The sequence below is a fragment of the Herpailurus yagouaroundi genome, unplaced genomic scaffold (assembly GCF_014898765.1).
Source record: "Herpailurus yagouaroundi ecotype Mexico unplaced genomic scaffold, PumYag 182, whole genome shotgun sequence".
In the NCBI taxonomy this organism is placed as follows: domain Eukaryota; kingdom Metazoa; phylum Chordata; class Mammalia; order Carnivora; family Felidae; genus Herpailurus; species Herpailurus yagouaroundi.
Genome location: NW_024412413.1, coordinates 24,431,959 through 24,451,444, shown reverse-complemented (window position 1 = coordinate 24,451,444; position 19,486 = coordinate 24,431,959). Strand labels below are relative to the sequence as shown.

Below are 19,486 nucleotides of genomic sequence, written 5' to 3'. Positions count from 1 at the left end.
GACGCTTAACCGACTGCGCCACCCAGGCGCCCCTTTAATGCAGAGTTTTAAAAGAAGGTTTGTAGTAGGAGAAATTTGTGTCTTTATACCACACCCACAGGATAAGGAGTGGACATGGTTGCTGCAGTGCCCAGCTCCAGGGGATGCTACTTGCCATGTGTTCTGGGAATGGACTGTTTGGGGAAAATTAAGGAACCGTGGGATCCTGTTATTGGTTGCTCAGAAAACATGACACTCCTGCCTCTGCATTGTTCCTTTGGCCATCACCCTTGCCCAGAATGTTCTTCCTCATAGTCTTCCCACATAGCTAAACCAAGTCTGCCCTTAAAGACCTAATCTAAGAGCCTCCTTCTCTAGAAACTTTTCTTGGTTCACTGTGTCCATGATAATCTTGTGCTTTCTCCAAATTTATATAGCATTTCTTACCTTAATTACTGATTTGATGTTTATCACCTATGTCTTCTGGAACTTTCTGTTTTCAATAATGTTATACTTTATTTTTGTATTGTAGATGCTGAAGAATTTTCCACATTTATTAATTCCAGAATGAGTGGTGAAAATGTGTCAAAGACACAAACAGTTTATGACTCAGACTCTCAGTCAGGTCTTAGTACTAAAGAAAAGGATCGAGCAGCAAATTTGGGTCTATTGGATCATTTTATGAAAATCTTTTTATATTGCAGGAGAGCAATGGTAAGGTGGTCTTTCTAATTTGCTAATGTAATAGACATGAATCTCAGGGCATCAGTTTGGGCATGTAAGATATATTGTATTAGTTTACTTACTATCCATAATTTTAGTTTCAACTTTGAGACCAAATTTGCTGAATTTCATGTCAGTCATTTTTGAGGTTTGCCTGCCATAGTGCTGAGGATTTACACGTTGTCAAGTTGTCAGTGACAGGGGTGAGCTGCTTTAGTCATCAGTTATCCATTGGTTCAGAGCTGAGATAGCCTTTGTCCTTGTCTACATAATCTCCATGAATATTCAGATATTCCTGTGCCACTTTCTTGCCATATTTGGTACATGGCCTCTGGTGACACCAGTTGTTCCTCTCTGGAGTCTTGCTGCCACCTAGAACACTATAGACCCCTTTATTCTCTCTAGCAGAGGAAACACTCTTTCTAGGCTACAGGAAAGGCCTACTCTTGGCCCTGATGCCCCACTTCTACAGGCCAATTGTGTCTTCTCTCAAATACTTTTCTCTTTTTTTTCTTAAATATTAAATGATGCATTATTAAATTCAGAATTGGAATCATTAGCCATAAAGAAGTTAGTTTTCTTTTTCTCATAGCAGTAATAGCATATGCTTCCAACCTCTCAAGAATTGAGGGGAAATCTATCCTTTCTGGAATACTTGAGTTCCCATTTTGTCTGTGGAGAGGGTGATTTCTTAAAAAATGTGAAGTAAGCCCACATCAGCCCCCTTGACCACAAGCATTGCATCTTATCCTTTCCACCAGCTTCAGGGTCCTGGAAGGTCTGGGTCCTGCTCTCTACTTGGAACTCAGTTCATCTTGCACTTGTTCAGTCCAGTCTCCTCTTTGTGATCTTGACAGCATTGAGCTTGCTTGACCCTTCCTCATCCCTCAGGTTCATCCTCCATCCTTTGCTCTTGCTGCTCCCTTGGTTTCAAATGTTCTCCTCCTCCCAACACCCCTACTCTCACCTTCACATGGTTTGTTCAACTCAACATTCAAGTCTCTGCTCATGTCACCTCCTTAAGCAAACCTGACCACTCCATCTAAAAGGACATATCCTCCCATGCTTGTCAAATTCTGACCCATTTCTGCATTATTTTTCTTTACAATACTTATTATTCCCTGAAATTACATTTTTGTCTGCTTATCTAGTCTCAGTCTCCCCTAAGAAACTGAAGTAGCACAAGGGCAGACCCAGTTACTCTTGCTCACTGCCACATTCCCAGAGCCCAGAACAATGGGAATATTGGAGTCAGACTCCTGGTGTGCAAATCCTAGCTGACCACTTAGCAGATCGTGACCTTGGTCAAGTTAGCTCCATGCCTCTGTTTCCTTATCTCTAAATTAAGTAGAATACTAGTATATACTTATTTCATAGGAGCTATTGATAGAATTAACTGAGATAATGATGTAAATGACACATAATAAATGGTGTTATTTTTATTATTGACATTATTTTTGCAGAAAGATGAAGTTGTTCAGAGATCTCTAACTTTTGAAACTTTGGGATCTTTTGAATGTTGTGTTTGTCTTAGGTTCTTGCTCATCGTGGAGGCTATTGGACTCTGCTTCAGAATAGCTGTAGGACCTTTTGGAACTTTACTCAGGAGCTACAGATACTTCTTAAACAAGCAGTGGATCTGTATAAAACATTTCCTGTTAGCCAGGATGGTTTCCTCTGTACCTGTGTTTTGCCATTCTATTTGGGAGCAGAATTACTTATTGACATGTTAATAGAACTGCAAACTACCAATTCTATTAAGGTAAGGGCATTTGGGTAATTATTTTTATTGTACTCAAATAATTTTTACCATGCAGCTTGGAATAAATGGAAGTTAATGTTTTCCTTGAGTTCTTACTTGGCTTTTCTATAATGCATTTGCTTCTCATTATTTGGTTCACAATGCACAGCATATACTGATGTTAATTACAAATATCTTAGCCTGAAATTTCAATTTTTTAAAGGAAAGAGAAAGTGACACTTACTGAGCTTCAACTTCCGCATAAGCTGTAATGCATTTTAATCCTCATAGCAACTTTTTTTGTCAGAGAAAAAGCCTCCAAGTGAGATCAAATAGCTTGTCAGTTCACTGCTTTATCTTTCCTTGTTCTATTATGCCAGATCTCATAGAATTTGCAGCAATTTAAAATCTACACCCTGTGGTTTAAAGCATGAAAATGAAATGGAAAAAATGGAAACCTAATATAACCTAAACACATTGAAAATTAATAAACATATAAGCACATTGAATCATGGAGTTTATAAAATTCCAGGTATAAAATATATGAAAACAATAGCACAAAAGACTGAGAGTAAATAAAGTTAAACTGTCATTTTTGTTTACATTTTATATAAATATAAAGTGGTACAATATTAACTCTGTGTAGAATGTGATAAGTTAAGGATGCATTTAATAATCCTTAGAGTAACTACCAAAAAAGAGATAAAGAGATATAGCTAAAAATCAATTGCAGTGAAATGAAAGACTAAACAGTGGTCAGTTAATTAAAGAAGGCAGCAAAAAAGAGACAGAGGAACAAAAATATGTGGGCCAAACAGAAAGCAAGTAGAAAATAATAAATCTAACCCAATTATATCAATAACTATATTAAATGTAAGTGGTTTAAACACCCTAGTCAAAAGGCAGAGATTGTTGGATAAAAACAAAGACATGTATAGTTGACCACAGGAGAAGTACTCTGAATGTAAAGAAATCGATTGAAAATAAGACAGTGGAAAGAGATATTACCGTGAATGCAGTAAGTATAAAAAAACTGGTAAGACTTCATAATATTAGAGAGAATAACCTTTAAATCAAGGAGTCTTTTGACAGATAATGAGAGACATTTCATAATGAGAAGAGGCTCAAGTAATTAGGAAGACACACTGATCATAAATGTATATGTTCCTAATAACAGATATTAAAAGTATACTTGAAGAGCTTCCAGGTTGGTGAAAGCGTTGATGTATTAGGCACTTGTAGCCTGACTCCATGGGGACAGGGCATGGAAGCTCCTTATCCAGGACTCTTCCAGTCTGGGTACCTCTTTCATTTGGCTGTTCCTGAGTTGTATCTTTTATAATAAAACTGTAATCCCAAGTATAGTGTTTTAAGTGAGTGCTAGCCAATTATTGAACCCGAGGGGGTTATGGAAACCCCTAAATTTATAGCTTGTTAGTCAGAAGTGCAGGCATCCTGAGACCTGTGGCTAACATCTGAAGTAAGGACAGTTTTGTGGAGGACTGATTCTGTAAATGTAGGGAGTCTGACCTTAGTTCTGGGTAGGTAGTTAGTGTAAGAATTGAAGTGCAACCCACATGTAGGTGGATTGGAAACAGAGCACAAGTGCATGTGGTGTGCTTACCAAGGTGGATCATACGCAGAGTAAAAAACTAAGTCATATTAAAGTTTAAAAGGCTAAAATCTTAAAAGAGTATGTTCTCCGACCATTACCTTATGAATAGATTAATAAAAATTAGGAAGAAAACTCTCCTAAGTATCTGGAAATTAAACCACACAGTTCTACATAATCCATGGGTCAAAGAAAAAAACAAAAGAGAAATTTAAAAATATTTCAAACTGATGGTAACGTATCAAATTTTGTGGGATGCAAATAAACTGGTGCTTAGGGGGAACTTAATAACTTTAGCCATTTAATAGAAAAGGAGAAAGATATAACATCAGTTATCTAAGTGTGCACCTATAGGAGCTTGAAAAATAAGAGCAAATTAAATCCAAAGTAAGTAAAAAAGACAAATGAAATAAGAAATGAAAAGATAAGAGCAGAAATAAATTAGATATAAAACAAAACAAAATTAATAAAGTTAATAAATTGATCCTTTGAAAAGAGTATTAAAATTGGCAGAATCCTAGGATAAAATTGAAGAACAAAAGTGAAGAACAAAAGGAAAGAAAAGCATAAATTACTGACAAGAGTGATGAAAGAGGGATATAACTACAGATCCTATAGATATTAAAAGAAAAATGAGAGAATATTATTATCCACTTTTACTAATGGATTTGATAACTTAGATAAAATGAACATGTTTATTGGAAAGCAGAACTTAACAAATCTGATACAAGAAGCAATAGAAAAATTGAATTGCCCTAAATATATTAAACAAACAATTTATAATTAGGAACTTTGAGATAAAGAAAACTCCATGCACAGAATATTTTGCTGCAGAATTCTAGCAAACATATAAGGACAAAATAATAAATCATATACCAAATTTTTTTTAGCAACAAAGCCAGCTTAACACTGACAGGTATTTCAAAAAGAAATGAATGAACCACATCACCCATGAACATAGACACAAAAATCCTTAATTAAATATTATCAGATCAATCCCAATAATATATAAAATATGCAAATGAGGTATATAATATGTACAGTTATACAAATGATGACCAAGTAGGTTTATCCCAGAAATGTAAGGTTAACATTTGAAGATCAATCAAGGTCATTCATCATATTAATAGGATAAAGGAGACAAATTATATGGCTATTGAAATGGATACAGCAAAAGCCCCCTCCCCTTGAGTGCTGCTCCAGCTGCACTGCTCTTTTTCTGAGCTCTGGGTTCCTGCTAAGCCAGGGATGCTGTCCTCTCTCTCCGCTCACCATCATGATTATCTACCCAGACCTCATCAGCCATGACGACATATTCTCTGACATCTACAGGATTCAGGAGGTTGCGAATGGGCTGTGCCTGGAGGTGAAGGGGAAGATGGTCAGTAGGACAGAAGGTATCATTGATGGAAATGTACTCTGCTGAAGGCCCCCAAGGTGAAGGTCCTGAAAACACAGGAATTGTTGACATTGATATTGTCAGGAACCATTACTTAGCAGAAAAGAAGCTTCACAAACAAAGCCTACAAAAAATACATCGTAGATAATAGGAAATCAGTGTAAGGCAAACTTGAAGAACAGAGACTGGAAAGTGTAAAACCTTTTATAACAGAGGCTGCAGACAAATCAAACACATCTTTGCTAATTTCAAAAACTACTGGTTTCTTATTGGTGAAAACATGAATCCAGATGGCAAGGTTGCTCTGCTGGGCTACCGTGAGGATGATGTGACCCCATATATGATTTTCTTTAAAGATGGTTTAGAAATGAAAAAATGTTAACAAAATGGCAATTACTTTGGATCCATCATCCATCATCATAACTGGCTGCTGCTTTTCACCCATCCACACAACACCAGGACTTAAACAATTGGGTGATGTCATCTTGATCTCTTCGTTTATTTTGATGTTGATTTATTTGGAGTGGGGCCATTTTTCTTAAAGAAAAAAACATATCATATAGGTTGCCTAAAAACAAAATGCATTTAAACTTACCTGAGACAATATCTCTTACTTAATGTGTGTTTAAACGAAGTGTCTTCTCAGCCTAAATCCAGCAGAAGAAGAGAAATAATAAAGATCAGAGCAGAAATAAACAATATAGAATCTAAAAACACTGTAGAGCAGATCAATGAAACCAAGAGTTGGTTTTTTGAAAAAATAAACAAAATTGATAAAGAAAAGGGCGATGACCCAAATAGATAAAATCATGAATGAAAATGGAATTATTACAACCAATCCCTCAGAGATACAAGCAATTATCAGGGAATACTATGAAAAATTATATGCCAACAAACTGGACAACCTGGAAGAAATGGACAAATTCCTAAACACCCACACGCTTCCAAAACTCAATCAGGAGGAAATAGAAAGCTTGAACAGACCCATAACCAGTGAAGAAATTGAATCAGTCATCAAAAATCTCCCAACAAATAAGAGTCCAGGACCAGATGGCTTCCCAGGGGAGTTCTACCAGACGTGTAAAGCAGAGATAATACCTATCCTTCTCAAGCTATTCCAAAAAATAGAAAGAGAAGGAAAACTTCCAGACTCATTCTATGAAGCCAGTATTACTTTGATTCCTAAACCAGACAGAGACCCAGCAAAAAAAGAGAACTACAGGCCAATATCCCTGATGAATATGGATGCCAAAATTCTCAATAAGATCCTAGCAAATCGAATTCAACAGCATATAAAAAGAATTAATCACCATGATCAAGTGGGATTCATTCCTGGGATGCAGGGCTGGTTCAACATTCGCAAATCAATCAACGTGATACATCACATTAATAAAAGGAAAGATAAGAACCATATGATCCTGTCAATCGATGCAGAAAAGGCCTTTGACAAAATTCAGCAACTTTCTTAATAAAAACCCTCGAGAAAGTCGGGATGGAAGGAACATACTTAAAGATCATAAAAGCCATTTATGAAAAGCCCACAGCTAACATCATCCTCAATGGGGAAAACCTGAGAGCTTTTTCCCTGAGATCAGGAACACGATAGGGATGCCCACTCTCACCGCTGTTGTTTAACATAGTGTTGGAAGTTCTAGCATCAGCAGTCAGACAACAAAAGGAAGTCAAAGGCATCAAAATAGGCAAAGATGAAGTTAAGCTTTCACTTTTTGCAGATGACATGATATTATACATGGGAAATCCGATAGACTCCACCAGAAGTCTGCTAGAACTGATACATGAATTCAGCAAAGTTGCAGGATACAAAATCAATGTCCAGAAATCAGTTGCATTCTTATACACTAACAATGAAGCAACAGAAAGACAAATAAAGAAACTGATCCCATTCACAATTGCACCAAGAATCATAAAATACCTAGGAGTAAACCTAAGCCAAAGATGTGAAAGATCTGTATACTGAAAACTATAGAAAGCTTATGAAGGAAATTGAAGAAGATATAAAGAAATGGAAAAACATTCCATGCTCATGGATTGGAAGAATAAATATTGTCAAAATGTCAATACTACCCAAAGCTATCTACACATTGAATGCAATCCCAATCAAAATTGCACCAGCATTCTTCTCGAAACTAGAACAAGCCATCCTAAAATTCATATGGAACCACAACAGGCCCCAAATAGCCAAAGTAATTTTGAAGAAGAAGACCAAAGCAGGAGGCATCACAATCCTGGACTTTAGCCTCTACTACAAAGCTGTAATCATCAAGACAGCATGGTATTGGCACAAAAACAGACACATAGACCAATGGAATAGAATAGAAACCCCAGAACTAGACCCACAAATGTATGCCCAACTAATCTTTGACAAAGCAGGAAAGAATATCCAATGGAGAAAAGACAGTCTCTTTAACAATGGTGCTGGGAGAACTGGACAGCAACATGCAGAAGATTGAAACTAGACCACTTTCTCACACCATTCACAAAAATAAACTCAAAATGGATAAAGGACCTGAATGTGAGACAGGAAACCATCCAAACCCTAGAGGAAAAAGCAGGAAAAGACCTCTCTGACCTCAGCCATAGCAATTTCTTACTTGACACATCCCCAAAGGCAAGGGAATTAAAAGCAAAAATGAACTACTGGGACCTTATGAAGACAAAAAGCTTCTGCACAGCAAAGGAAACAACCAACAAGACTAAAAGGCAACCAACGGGATAGGAAAAGATATTTGCAAATGACATATCGGACAAAGGGCTAGTATCCAGAATCCATAAAGAGCTCACCAAACTCCACACCCGAAAAACAAATAACCCAGTGAAGAAATGGGCAGAAAACATGAATAGACACTTCTCTAAAGAATACATCCGGATGGCCGACAGGCACATGAAAAGATGCTCAACTTCGCTCCTCATCAGGGAAATACAAATCAAAACCACACTCAGATATCACCTCACGCCAGTCAGAGTGGCCAAAATGAACAAATCAGGAGACTCTAGATGCTGGAGAGGATGTGGAGAAACGGGAACCCTCTTGCACTGTTGGTGGGAATGCAAATTGGTGCAGCCGCTCTGGAAAGCAGTGTGGAGGTTCCTCAAAAAATTAAAAATAGATCTACCCTATGACCCAGCAATAGCACTGCTAGGAATTTATCCAAGGGACACAGGAGTACTGATGCATAGGGGCACTTGTACCCCAATGTTTATAGCAGCACTCTCAACAATAGCCAAATTATGGAAAGAGCCTAAATGTCCATCACCTGATGAATGGATAAAGAAATTGTGGTTTATATACACAATGGAGTACTACGTGGCAATGAGAAAGAATGAAATATGGCCCTTTGTAGTAACATGGATGGAACTGGAGAGTGTTATGCTAAGTGAAATAAGCCATACAGAGAAAGACAGATACCATATGGTTTCACTCTTATGTGGATCCTGAGAAACTTAACAGAAACCCATGGGGAAGGAAAAAAAAAAAGAGGTTAGAGTGGAAGAGAGCTAAAGCATAAGAGACTCTTAAAAACTGAGAACAAACTGAGGGTTGATGGGGGGTGGGAGGGAGGAGAGGGTGGGTGATGGGTATTGAGGAGGGCACCTTTTGGGATGAGCACTGGGTGTTGTATGGAAACCAATTTGACAATAAACTTCATATATTGAAAAAAAAATAAACTAAGTGTCTTCTAGTGCTCTTAGAAAGATAGAGCCTGGCTGTAGACTACTACTAGAAAGCATAAGACTATGTTCAGATAATTTCTACGGGGAAAACTACTTTTGGGACTGATAAATGAAAACAAAAAACAAAAAACAAGAATTATAAGTCTTAATTCTAAGTTGAAATAAAGGAAAAGACCATATACATAGAGCACCAAATGTGAAGTGGATCATTATACATTTTATTACCTCAAAACAGAAGTAGTTAACTCTGAAAGAGGTTATCAAAAGAATAATAAGAGACTAATACAGTTGGAAGCAAAACAAAAGCAATGTCACTGATGTTAGAGACTCTCAGGAAACTAAGAATACCTGATAAAAATTAGTATCTACTGTTAACATCATACTTAATGGTGAAATTATTGTGTGTTTCCCTCAAAGACTGGGAAAAAGTAAGGACATCTGCTCACACCAGTTTTGTTCAATATCATGCCAGATATCCTGACAAGTGCAATAGGGCAGATGAAGAAACAAAAGACATGCAGATTAGAAAGGAACACTATGAATTTTTATATAGAAAATTCCAACTCTTTAGGCCTCTAAAAAGCAACTACTAGAACTAATAAAATAACAGCCCATAAAGTCAGTATAACAAAAATAAATTGTATTTCTTTGTATGAGTGGAAGCAACTAGAAAATGAAATTTTAAAAATACCATTCAAAATATCAAATATCTAAGAATATATCTAATGAAATTTGTTTAAGATTTTTACACTGAAAATTATAAAACATTGCAAAAAAAAATAAAAGAAGACCTAAATATACACAGAGATGTATCATGTTCATGAACCAAAAGACTTAATACTGCTAGGATATCATTTACTTCCAATTTGGTCTATCGATTCAGTAAAATCCCAATGAAAATTCCAACAGACATTTTTTGGGGGGGTGCAAATTGACAGTTCATTTTAAAATTTATAAGCAAATGCAAAGAAAAGTGAATGGCCAAGAAAATCTTTAAAAAGAACAAATAGGGGTGCCTGGATGGCTCAGTCAGTTAAACATCCTACTCTTGGTTTCTGCTCGGGTCATGATCTCAAGGTTTGTGAGTTTGAGCCCCACGTTGGGCTCTGTGCTGACAGTGTGGAGCCTGATTAGGATTCTCTCTCTCTCTCTCTCTCTCCCTGTCTCTCTCTCTCTCTCTTCCTCCTCTCTCTCTCTCTCTCTCTCTTTCTCCCTCTCTCTGCCCTTCCACATGCATGCATGTGTGCTCTTTCTCTCTCTCAAAATAAGTGAATAAAAATTTAAAGAAAATAAATAACAAGAACAAATTTGAGAACTCATTACCTGACTTCAAGGCTTATCAATGCTGTAGTAATTAGGAGAGCATGATATTGGCATAAAGAGAGAAACATATCAATGGAATAAATAGAGAATCTTAAAAATAGACTCATACATATGGTCAATATTTTACAAAGGTGTGAAAGCAATTTAAAGGACTCGAAAAAGAAGTGACAAATCTCAGCACCCAGATGTGTTCTTTAAAAACTGTTTCCCACTAAAAGAAACAGGACTCCTTGGTGAATAAAAAAGGCTGATTACCTTTCATATATGAACCATACCAAATAGTTGATGAAGAGAAATTTTTCTTTATAGAATTTTCAGGTAAGAAATGAAGAAAGAATGTTGAAATTCATATAAGTATTTTGCAATTCTTTATGAATTCATGGGAGGATGAAGTATACCTGTGAAGTACACTTGTTGGAAAACAATAAATCAGAGCAAGCATTTAAATCTAACCAAGCAATTAAATCTAACCAAATCCAGGGGGCAGAGAAACATTTAGAATGAAACTGTGGGGATGCATCAGTAAAATCCAGACTATGGGAACTCTACAGGGCAAACAACCTGGCTTCTTCATCAAAAAATTGAAGTATAAAAAGAGGAAATGGAGCCTACAGGTTAAAAAAAAAAGCCTTAAAAGACATAAATAATTGCAATGTTTAACCTTATCCATTTGAAATGGATCCCATTTCAAACTAAGGCAATCAAAAAATTTATAAGATCTGAAGAAAATGTGAGCAGTAATTATTCAGTAACATTTTGGAGGATTTTTTTGTTAATATCCTTTGTTAGGTGGGATTATATTATTATAGTTAGTAAGTGTTAGAAATTTTTTTTAAGAAAAAGTTTTTAAAAATTACACATGGCCCATACTTAATCTTCAGAACTAAATGACTGGTCTTTACCATGCCAGAAACTTCACTTTCCATATGCTATTTTGACCCCAAATGCCATTCCTATTTATTTCTCAATGTTGTTAGGTAATGTTACCAAAATTAGGAAGTAAATAGATAATACTTTTTTCCCTCTTGATGATTGGAGGTACAATATCAGCTTTGTTGTTGATAAAGACTATATTGGAATATATAGAAACCACAGAGGTCTTCCTTATCCCTCATCCCAGGCGTAAACTTACCATGTAGATCTAGGCATGACTAACCGATAGCAGATACCCCTCTTCTTTGGGGATGGCCCAGGGAAAGTTATTTCAGCCTGGCCCAGGAAATTTACCCATGTCTAAAGGAAGAATGTGTCATCCTATAGGCAGGCAGGTTCTCATAGAGCAGCCACCAGGGAAAAGTTGAGTGGGACAGGCTTGAGTTCTTCCACACTTACCAAGAGGATTGAGTAAAGGCCAAGAGTGCCTCCACTTGGAACCCTGAGGTAAAGGAAATGGAGATAGCTCTTTATGCAGCTCTTTGCTGCTGGAAGTCTTACTGTAGAATCAGTGGATTAGAGGGATGGAGCTCATAACATCAATAAAATGGAAACTACCTCCTATTGAGTATGTCCCATGTGCAGGGACCATGCTAAGAAGGCAAATTCACATAGGTCACATGTGACACAACTATTATTTACACCTACACAGCCTGACTTGAGGTATACATATTGCAGTGCACAGCCAGATGACTCCCTAGGTTTCTTCCAACTTCAAGGACCATGAATCTTGTTAGAGATGTTTCCTCTACTTTTGTTGATACCTTACTTTCCCTATGCATGGATTATGCTTAATGGTAACACCAGCTTAAGAGGGGCTGGTCTTGTGTTACCCAACTATTTGTTGGGCTGCAACCTGGCTTATAGGTGGATTTAAGGGGTTTTGTTTGTCTCAAGAATTTCTAGGGGTATACACAAATGCATCAGGGACTCATGGGAAATTAATATGTTAATTACATGGTATCTCTTTAACTTAGGCAAAAACTGTGTTTTCTACATTTCCTTCTCCATAGGTTTGACCTTTGCACTGGGAAATTGGACATATTATGTTGCAAACTGATGAATGCAACCAATGTATTATGGAAACTTAATTATTTGTATATACTCAAACCTGTTCTTCCTCAAAACTTAATCTTATTGGTTTAATATCCTTACTTACATAGATAGTGACTGTGTACCAGGAAGTATAGACCTCAGTCTGTGCTATCTAATGTGGTAATGACTAGACTGTATGTGGCTATTTAAATTTAAACTTAATTAAGATTAAGTAAAATTAAAAATCCAGCTGCAATAGTCATTTTTCAATAGCTCCAGTATCCACACATGCTTAGTGGCTACTGTATCAAACAACACAGACAGCACATTTCCATCATCATAGAAAGTTCTGTTGAATAGCTTGAATTTGCATAATAAAAACATTTCAATTTTTCTGTCTTCAGTTCTTTTCTATGTTATATTTTTATCACATTTGGTTTCCGGAAAAAGTGTGTAGTAAAATCTGAAAATACACAATTATTTTTCCATGTGCTACTTGCAGGTTATTGAAGAAAAAGGAGAGTTCAGTGTTCCAAGCTGCTATGGAAATATTAAAAATGATAATGGTGGTTCTAGCCTTCATTTTGAGGATCCATTGGATGATGTAAATGTGGTTGATTTGAAATGGATCCATGACTTTGTGTTAAAGTCTCTGGAGGTTTTATATCAAGTGGAAAAATGGGAGACACTAGTATCACTTGCCATCCAGTTCAATACAATTTCACAGTAAGTATCACTGTAAGAGCAAATGAAAGTGACAAGCGTTAGTTTTAAAAATGTATTTTAATGAATGTCTCCTTTTCAATGTATTTCTACCCCTGTCTAGTGAGAGATACACAGAACAAGTGACACCGCTCCTGGTATATGCACAGCGCCAGCTTCTTCTAAGAATATCCAAGTTCAATGGCCCAGATGTTACCCAACAACCTTGTGCAAGATATGAAGCTGAATATGAAGAGAAGGTGAGTTTGGCTCTGTTATTCATGCAGTTGTGACTTCTAATGAGTGTACATATTAAATAGAAAGATTTAGGGATCAGATAAGTATTATTTTCACTGAGGCATTTATCATTCATAGCAGCAAACATTATCGAAAGCCTGCTATGTGTCAGTATTTTCCAGATACAGGGTAAACAAAAATTAAGTCCTTGTCCATAGGAAACTTATATTCAGATCAAAGCTGATATATTTGTGTAGACACAGAGGGGACAATGTCTAGAGCCACAATACTTTCAGAGGCCCACTCCATGTTTTAATTTTTTAAATATGAAGACAAAGAGTAACTTTTAGGTCAAAGAAAATGTCTTAATTTTTACTATTAATACACTTGTATTTATGCCAACATAGTCATAAAATATAATTTTTGATATTTTGGTGGAGGTGTGGACTCATGAAGGCAAAACTGTCTAAGGTCCGTGAAAGTCATGGTGCAGCTTTGAGTTAGGTAGAGGAAAGGGAAGTAGATTGTTTCATTTGTTAATTTAATAAGTGTGTATCAACTATCTAATACCAGAGCCATTGCATACAGTTTTACAGACTGTGTCCTGCCCAAGGGCCCCCGGTATATGTGAGGGCTGAAATCCAGTCCCTGCCTCACAAACCAGTCTGTGCGCTTGTGGTGTTGCAATCACACAATGGGGACTCCATTTTCTTCTTCTCACAGAGATTCCTTATGGCCCTTGCATATTCTTGATCCCTGCATGTTTCATGCAATGAGAATACAGTCTAAGTTCTTGCTTTATGGAGTTTAATTTTGGGGGGTAGAGGTAAGGCCAGATAATAAACATGTAAACAGATATGTAAAAAGATTTATGATCATTATCAATTTTCTGAAGAGAATAAAATCGGTCAATGAGATAGGTGGGGTGGGAGGTGGAAACTTCAGCAAGGGTGATCTGGAAGGCCTCTTGGAGATGGTAACATCTGATGAGAAATAGCCAGTCATACAAAAGAAAGAGAGTTCCAGCCCAAGGTTAGGACAAGGGCAAAGGCCCTGAGGTAGGACAGAAAGAAGGACTGGATGACTGCAATGGAGCAGATGCGGGAGAGGGTAAAAGGAGGGGGGCTTTGCTTCTTCCTCTTCTCCCCAGGGTCTCATACTCTCCTTTGGGGAGCTAATTCAGTCTATGGCTCTAAGTACCATCTTTATGATAATGGCTCTTGAAATTACAGCTCCAGTCTAGAGCTTTCTCCTGAATACTGTGTTGACATGTAATTGCCTGTATCTGTCAGGGTTCAGTCAGAGAAGCAGAACTAGTAAGATCTATTATCTATCTGTCTATCTATTTTTCTACCTGTCATCTATCAAGATTTATTATAAGGAATTGGTTTATGTGATTGTGGGGGCTGGCCAGACAAGTCCACAATTGTAAGGTGGACAGTCAGGATCATGAGGAGGAAGGAACCCTACAGGTATAGCCAGAAGCTCTTATCCTTAGGCAGTTGTCAGGGATGATGCAGTGAGGAGAAAGCAGTTGTAGACCTGCATGCTGTTTGGAGATTGGAGTCGGGAGACCTCCAGCACATCAAGGACTCACCTGCTTAGGTCAGGCCCACTGAAGTTAATCTCTTTAGCTTAAAGCAAATTTATTAGAGACTTTAATTAGTACCGGCAAAATCCCTTCATAGTGGCAGCTATATTAGTGTCTGAATAGCTGGGATGACATGTGTGTATGCTACAAAATGGATACTTCCCTCCCTTTGTTCTCATAGTTCAGCTTAACCAAGTTGACCCATCAAAAAACCATCATATTACCTAATCAATGTCATCTTTTGGAAGTTTAATACACTTCTGAAGTTTAGTATACCTCAAACAAACCTATTCTGACAAGTGTTCCACACTTCATTTGGTGACAGCACTGTCCTCCTAGTTGTTTAGGCAAAACACCTTAGAGATGTCCCGGACTCTTCTCTTGCTTTCATACCTCACTTCAAATTGGTTATCAAATCTTCTACCTTCAAAATGTGTTCAGAACCTGACCACTTCTCACTGCCTCTATCACTCCTTCTCTGATAGAGAAGCCACTGTTATATTTGCTTGGATTCATGCAATGACTTCCTAATCAGTATTCTTGCTTACAACTTCCCTGAACCCCTGCCTCCGGCCTAGTCTATTCTCAATGCAGCAGGTAGAATGACCTTTTAAAACCCTAAATCATATCATGCCATTCCTCCTTTTTACACCCTATAGCAGCTTCCCATCTGATTCAGAGATAAAGTGAACATCTTTATCATAGCCTTAATGTTCCACATATCCCCCTGTGATTTCAGTGACTCATGTCTTATTACTCCCCTGCAGGATTCAGGGGAGTGCTCTGTTCTTTAAGACGTTCCTGTCTTGGTATTCTTGCGTTTGCTGCTCCCCTGCTTGGAACATTGGCCCCCCCCCCCCCCGCCTCCAATATCCACACTGATTTTTACTCACCTTTCTCTAGTCCTTGCTAAACGTCACTTTCTGTATGAGATGAAGAAATTAGGAGATATTGTGTATGAGATAAATTTATCCAGTATAAATTTATGTACCTGTTTGCTCTATTTCTGTCTACAGTGTTTATAAGTCTTCAATATACTCTATAATGTACTTCTCTGTTTTGTTTATTGGATTTCTACTTCCTCTAGAATAAGTTCCATAAAGTAGGAACTTTGGTTGACTTTGTTCACTGTATTATCCTTGAGCTTAGAGTAGTGACTGACACATAATATTTATTTAATGAAGCTGGGAGAGGGGAAGGACTAGGTCAAATAGGGCCTTAATAGGCCATGGGAAGGAATTTGCATTTTATTAGACTGTTTATGTCTCATTGTACACACACCTACAAGGGACAATCTACATCAGACTGAGATGTACACACACCTACAGCATCTACATCAGACTGAGATTCACGGAGGTCTGTATTTTGAGAAATAGGTTAGTTCAAGGAGTAGGAATGGAGAAACAGGGAGAAGAGGTTCTTAGGCCTTTTAAAAGAATTTCTTTTTGTCTAAAGTTTTTCTGATTTCAGATATTTTACAATTTTAGGACTTAAGTATCTGTTAGAAAATAAATTTTTAAAATATTACAGAGGAAGTTAGTTCTGAAAAACTTCACCAGGGAAGTTTAAATTGCATTAATTATGGGTAGGGTGAAAAACTCAGCCACTGGAAAAGCAGCCTATATTTTAGATATGTTCTAACTTGCATAATGGAAGATATATTTAGACTTGTGGATTTATAGAATATCAGAAAATCGTATTTTAATTTCTTTACATAATTTGCCTAAAGCTCTTCCAGCTGTGCTGTACAAAAGAAATATAAAGCGGTATGTAGCAGCTTTTTTCCCTGAAGGTTCTCATGATCAAATGCTACTCTGCTAGTTTTTATTTGTAGCATCCTTTTGTACTTTTTTTTTTTTTGACAACTGAAAAATAAGTAAGCTAACTTTTTAGCTATAGATACCTGTCTAAGTAATATTTGTTTTCCTTTTTTAAGATAACCTGCCGAAATTTCACTGGGAAGCAGCTCAAGATTAATCCTCCAACAAGTGAAGAGAAAGATACAGGAAGCTGCACAGATTTCTGTAAAAAGCTTATCTATTCAGGTTGGAACCATTTTAGCTTGAAGGCTTTTTTTAAAGCAAGGTTTGCTGTTGTGTTCTGCATGTCAGATCCTCCATAATTAAAATGTTTTCCAATTCTCTTTCACAGGTTTATTGGACTGAAAATAACCCATTTGATATTTACCATCTTCTGTTGTTATAAATGTCATATAAGGGGAATTAAAACATATGTTTTGATTAGTTTAATCTGTAAGTTGAAGAAGGGAAAGGAGAGAAGGGGAAAGGAAAATTATTTGAAAAATAAGCATGGAAAAAATTGTTTTGCACATTTCCCCTGTTTTTATCTCACTCGGGAACTTCTCAAATTGACCTTTTACTATTTTCTTTCAAGCTGTGCCTTGACTTCCGTAATACCTCCCATAATCAATATAGATTGTTCTGTTGGCTATATCCTGGTCAAGTTGTAAGTCTTTTCGCTAGAGCACAGGAGAAGATGAGGGGACATCATGGCTCCTTTGCTCTTAGCTGAGAAGCCCCCTTGGAATATTTGGTCAGTGCAGCCTGTAGGAGAGGCAAGAGAAAAAAGATGAATATGGAGATAATGCCTTCTCACAATTGCACTTTTCATGTGTCTCTGTTTCTGGTATAGGAAAGGAATGCAAATCTTCCCTTTGACATGTTAGGATTCTTTCATTTATCTATTGATTTTATGTATGTATGTCTGTATGTATATAATCATTCATTCATTTAGTGCATCAGTTAGGTGGCCATTCAGTCATTCAGCAAACATTACTGAGTGTCTACTGTGTGGTAAGTGCTGTACTAGGTCCTGAGATTACAAAGAGACTAAAGATTGAGTGAGGCTAAAGATTTATTACACTGGAATTTACAACCCATTGAAAGAGACTGATAAATAAGCCAGAGATTATAGTATCAGGTGATAAGAGCTGTCATGACTACCCCTGCTGCTTCTGCTGTAAGCAACAGTAAACAGCATCACTGTGCATGTAGTTTAGTGGAGCTAATGTAAAAAGGAAAAGGCAAAAACTGAGGTTAGGGAGGTTGGCAGGAGGGTCTTAGAAGGCAGGATAAAGAGATTCAGATTTACCTGGAGAGTTAAAAGGATTTAAAGAAGGAAATAAGTGATAATTTTTGTGCTTTTGACAGAACCTCAGGCAGCAGTGTGCGGAATCAATTGAAAGCATGCTGCATGGAAGCAGAGGAGTGGGTATGCCTAACTTGTGTAAAAGGCGTAATGAAGTCTTGGACTCAGGCAGCGAGAATAGAGGAGTAGACAGATATGGGAGAAAGGCTGAAGAAGTCCACAGGACTGTTTCTATCCTGGTTAGCCGTAGAAGGGAGGGGTCCAAGATGCCTTGGTTTCTGGCTTGGGTGGCTAGATAGATATCATGTCTTCACACTACAGGGAAAGTGAAGGGAAGAGCAGGTGAGAGAAAGCTACTTTGAAATTACTGAGTTTGAGGTGCCAGGATGATAACTGAGTAGAACTATCTAGTATATGCTTAGATAGACTGGTCAGGCCCTCAGCAGATTTGTATTTTAATCATCAATATAGTGGTGGCGGTTGAAATCAGGGGCTTGTATGAGGTCACTCAGGGAGAGTTATGTGGAGTATAGACCTGAAGATGGCTTCACTTTGGAAGTTGAGTCATCCAGAACAGGCCATGGTATACAGTAGTAATAAACAATCCCCAAATCTTATTGCTTCCCACAAGGGAAAGTCCATTTTATTGCTCATGCCACTGTGTTCAATGGGGTTGAGTACTGAGCTGCTTCTCATCATAGGCTGATAGAATCTGCATCTTGACACAAGCTTCCATGATTGTTTCCAAGGCAGGAGGGATAACGCTAATTTACCCTCTAGAGGAGCCATACTGAGAGGATGGGCAGAATGGAAGGAGAGAATGGGCCCAAACACAGGAATGTTTATAGGTGGTAAGGGCAGAAGTTGAAGGTGTTCTCATTGGGTTCTGAAGATTTTCTTAATAAAGCAAGGGGTTGAGGGCATAGCCAAGGTTGCTAGGGTGGGAGATTTCAGGAGAAATGTGAGAGTAGCCTGGACCCTGAGGGAAATAAAAGGAAGACAGAAGGGCTTCAGAGCAGTGTGGAGGCTCCAGTTGAGTGAATTGGTAACCACAAACTTGTGGGTTTTACTTCTAATGATAAATCAAATTATCTTCTCATACTCATTAAATAATGGAGTTCTAATCAGGTTGTGATTTGTCCTGAGTATATGTTCTTCTTTTCTTTTTTTTTTCTTAATGTTTATTTTTATTTGAGAGAGAGAAAGAGAGTGAGTCCCAGCGGGGGAGGGGCAGAGAGAGAGAGAGAGAGAGAGAGAGAGAGAGAGAGACACACACACACAGAATCTGAAGTAGGTTCCAGGCTCTGAGCTGTCAGCACAGAGCCTGACGCGGGGCTTGAACCCACGAGCTGTGAGATCATGACCCAAGCCGAAGTTGGATACTCAACTGACTGAGCCACCCAGGCGCCC

The 19,486-nt window shown here is 37.6% G+C and overlaps 1 protein-coding gene and 1 pseudogene across 3 annotated transcripts in view; both read left to right on the top strand.

Moving 5' to 3' along the window:
• Positions 1–19,486, top strand: part of CFAP54 (cilia and flagella associated protein 54) — a 292,859-nt gene that overhangs the window by 142,741 nt on the left and 130,632 nt on the right. For all 3 annotated transcript variants that reach the window (XM_040491156.1, XM_040491155.1, XM_040491157.1), the window contains 5 exons: positions 512–693; positions 2,237–2,464; positions 12,941–13,164; positions 13,265–13,400; positions 16,905–17,013. In XM_040491156.1, coding sequence (XP_040347090.1) covers positions 512–693; positions 2,237–2,464; positions 12,941–13,164; positions 13,265–13,400; positions 16,905–17,013 — 879 coding nt within the window. The remainder of the gene's footprint in view (positions 1–511; positions 694–2,236; positions 2,465–12,940; positions 13,165–13,264; positions 13,401–16,904; positions 17,014–19,486) is intronic.
• On the top strand, positions 5,296–6,046 carry LOC121040574 (translationally-controlled tumor protein-like; annotated as a pseudogene).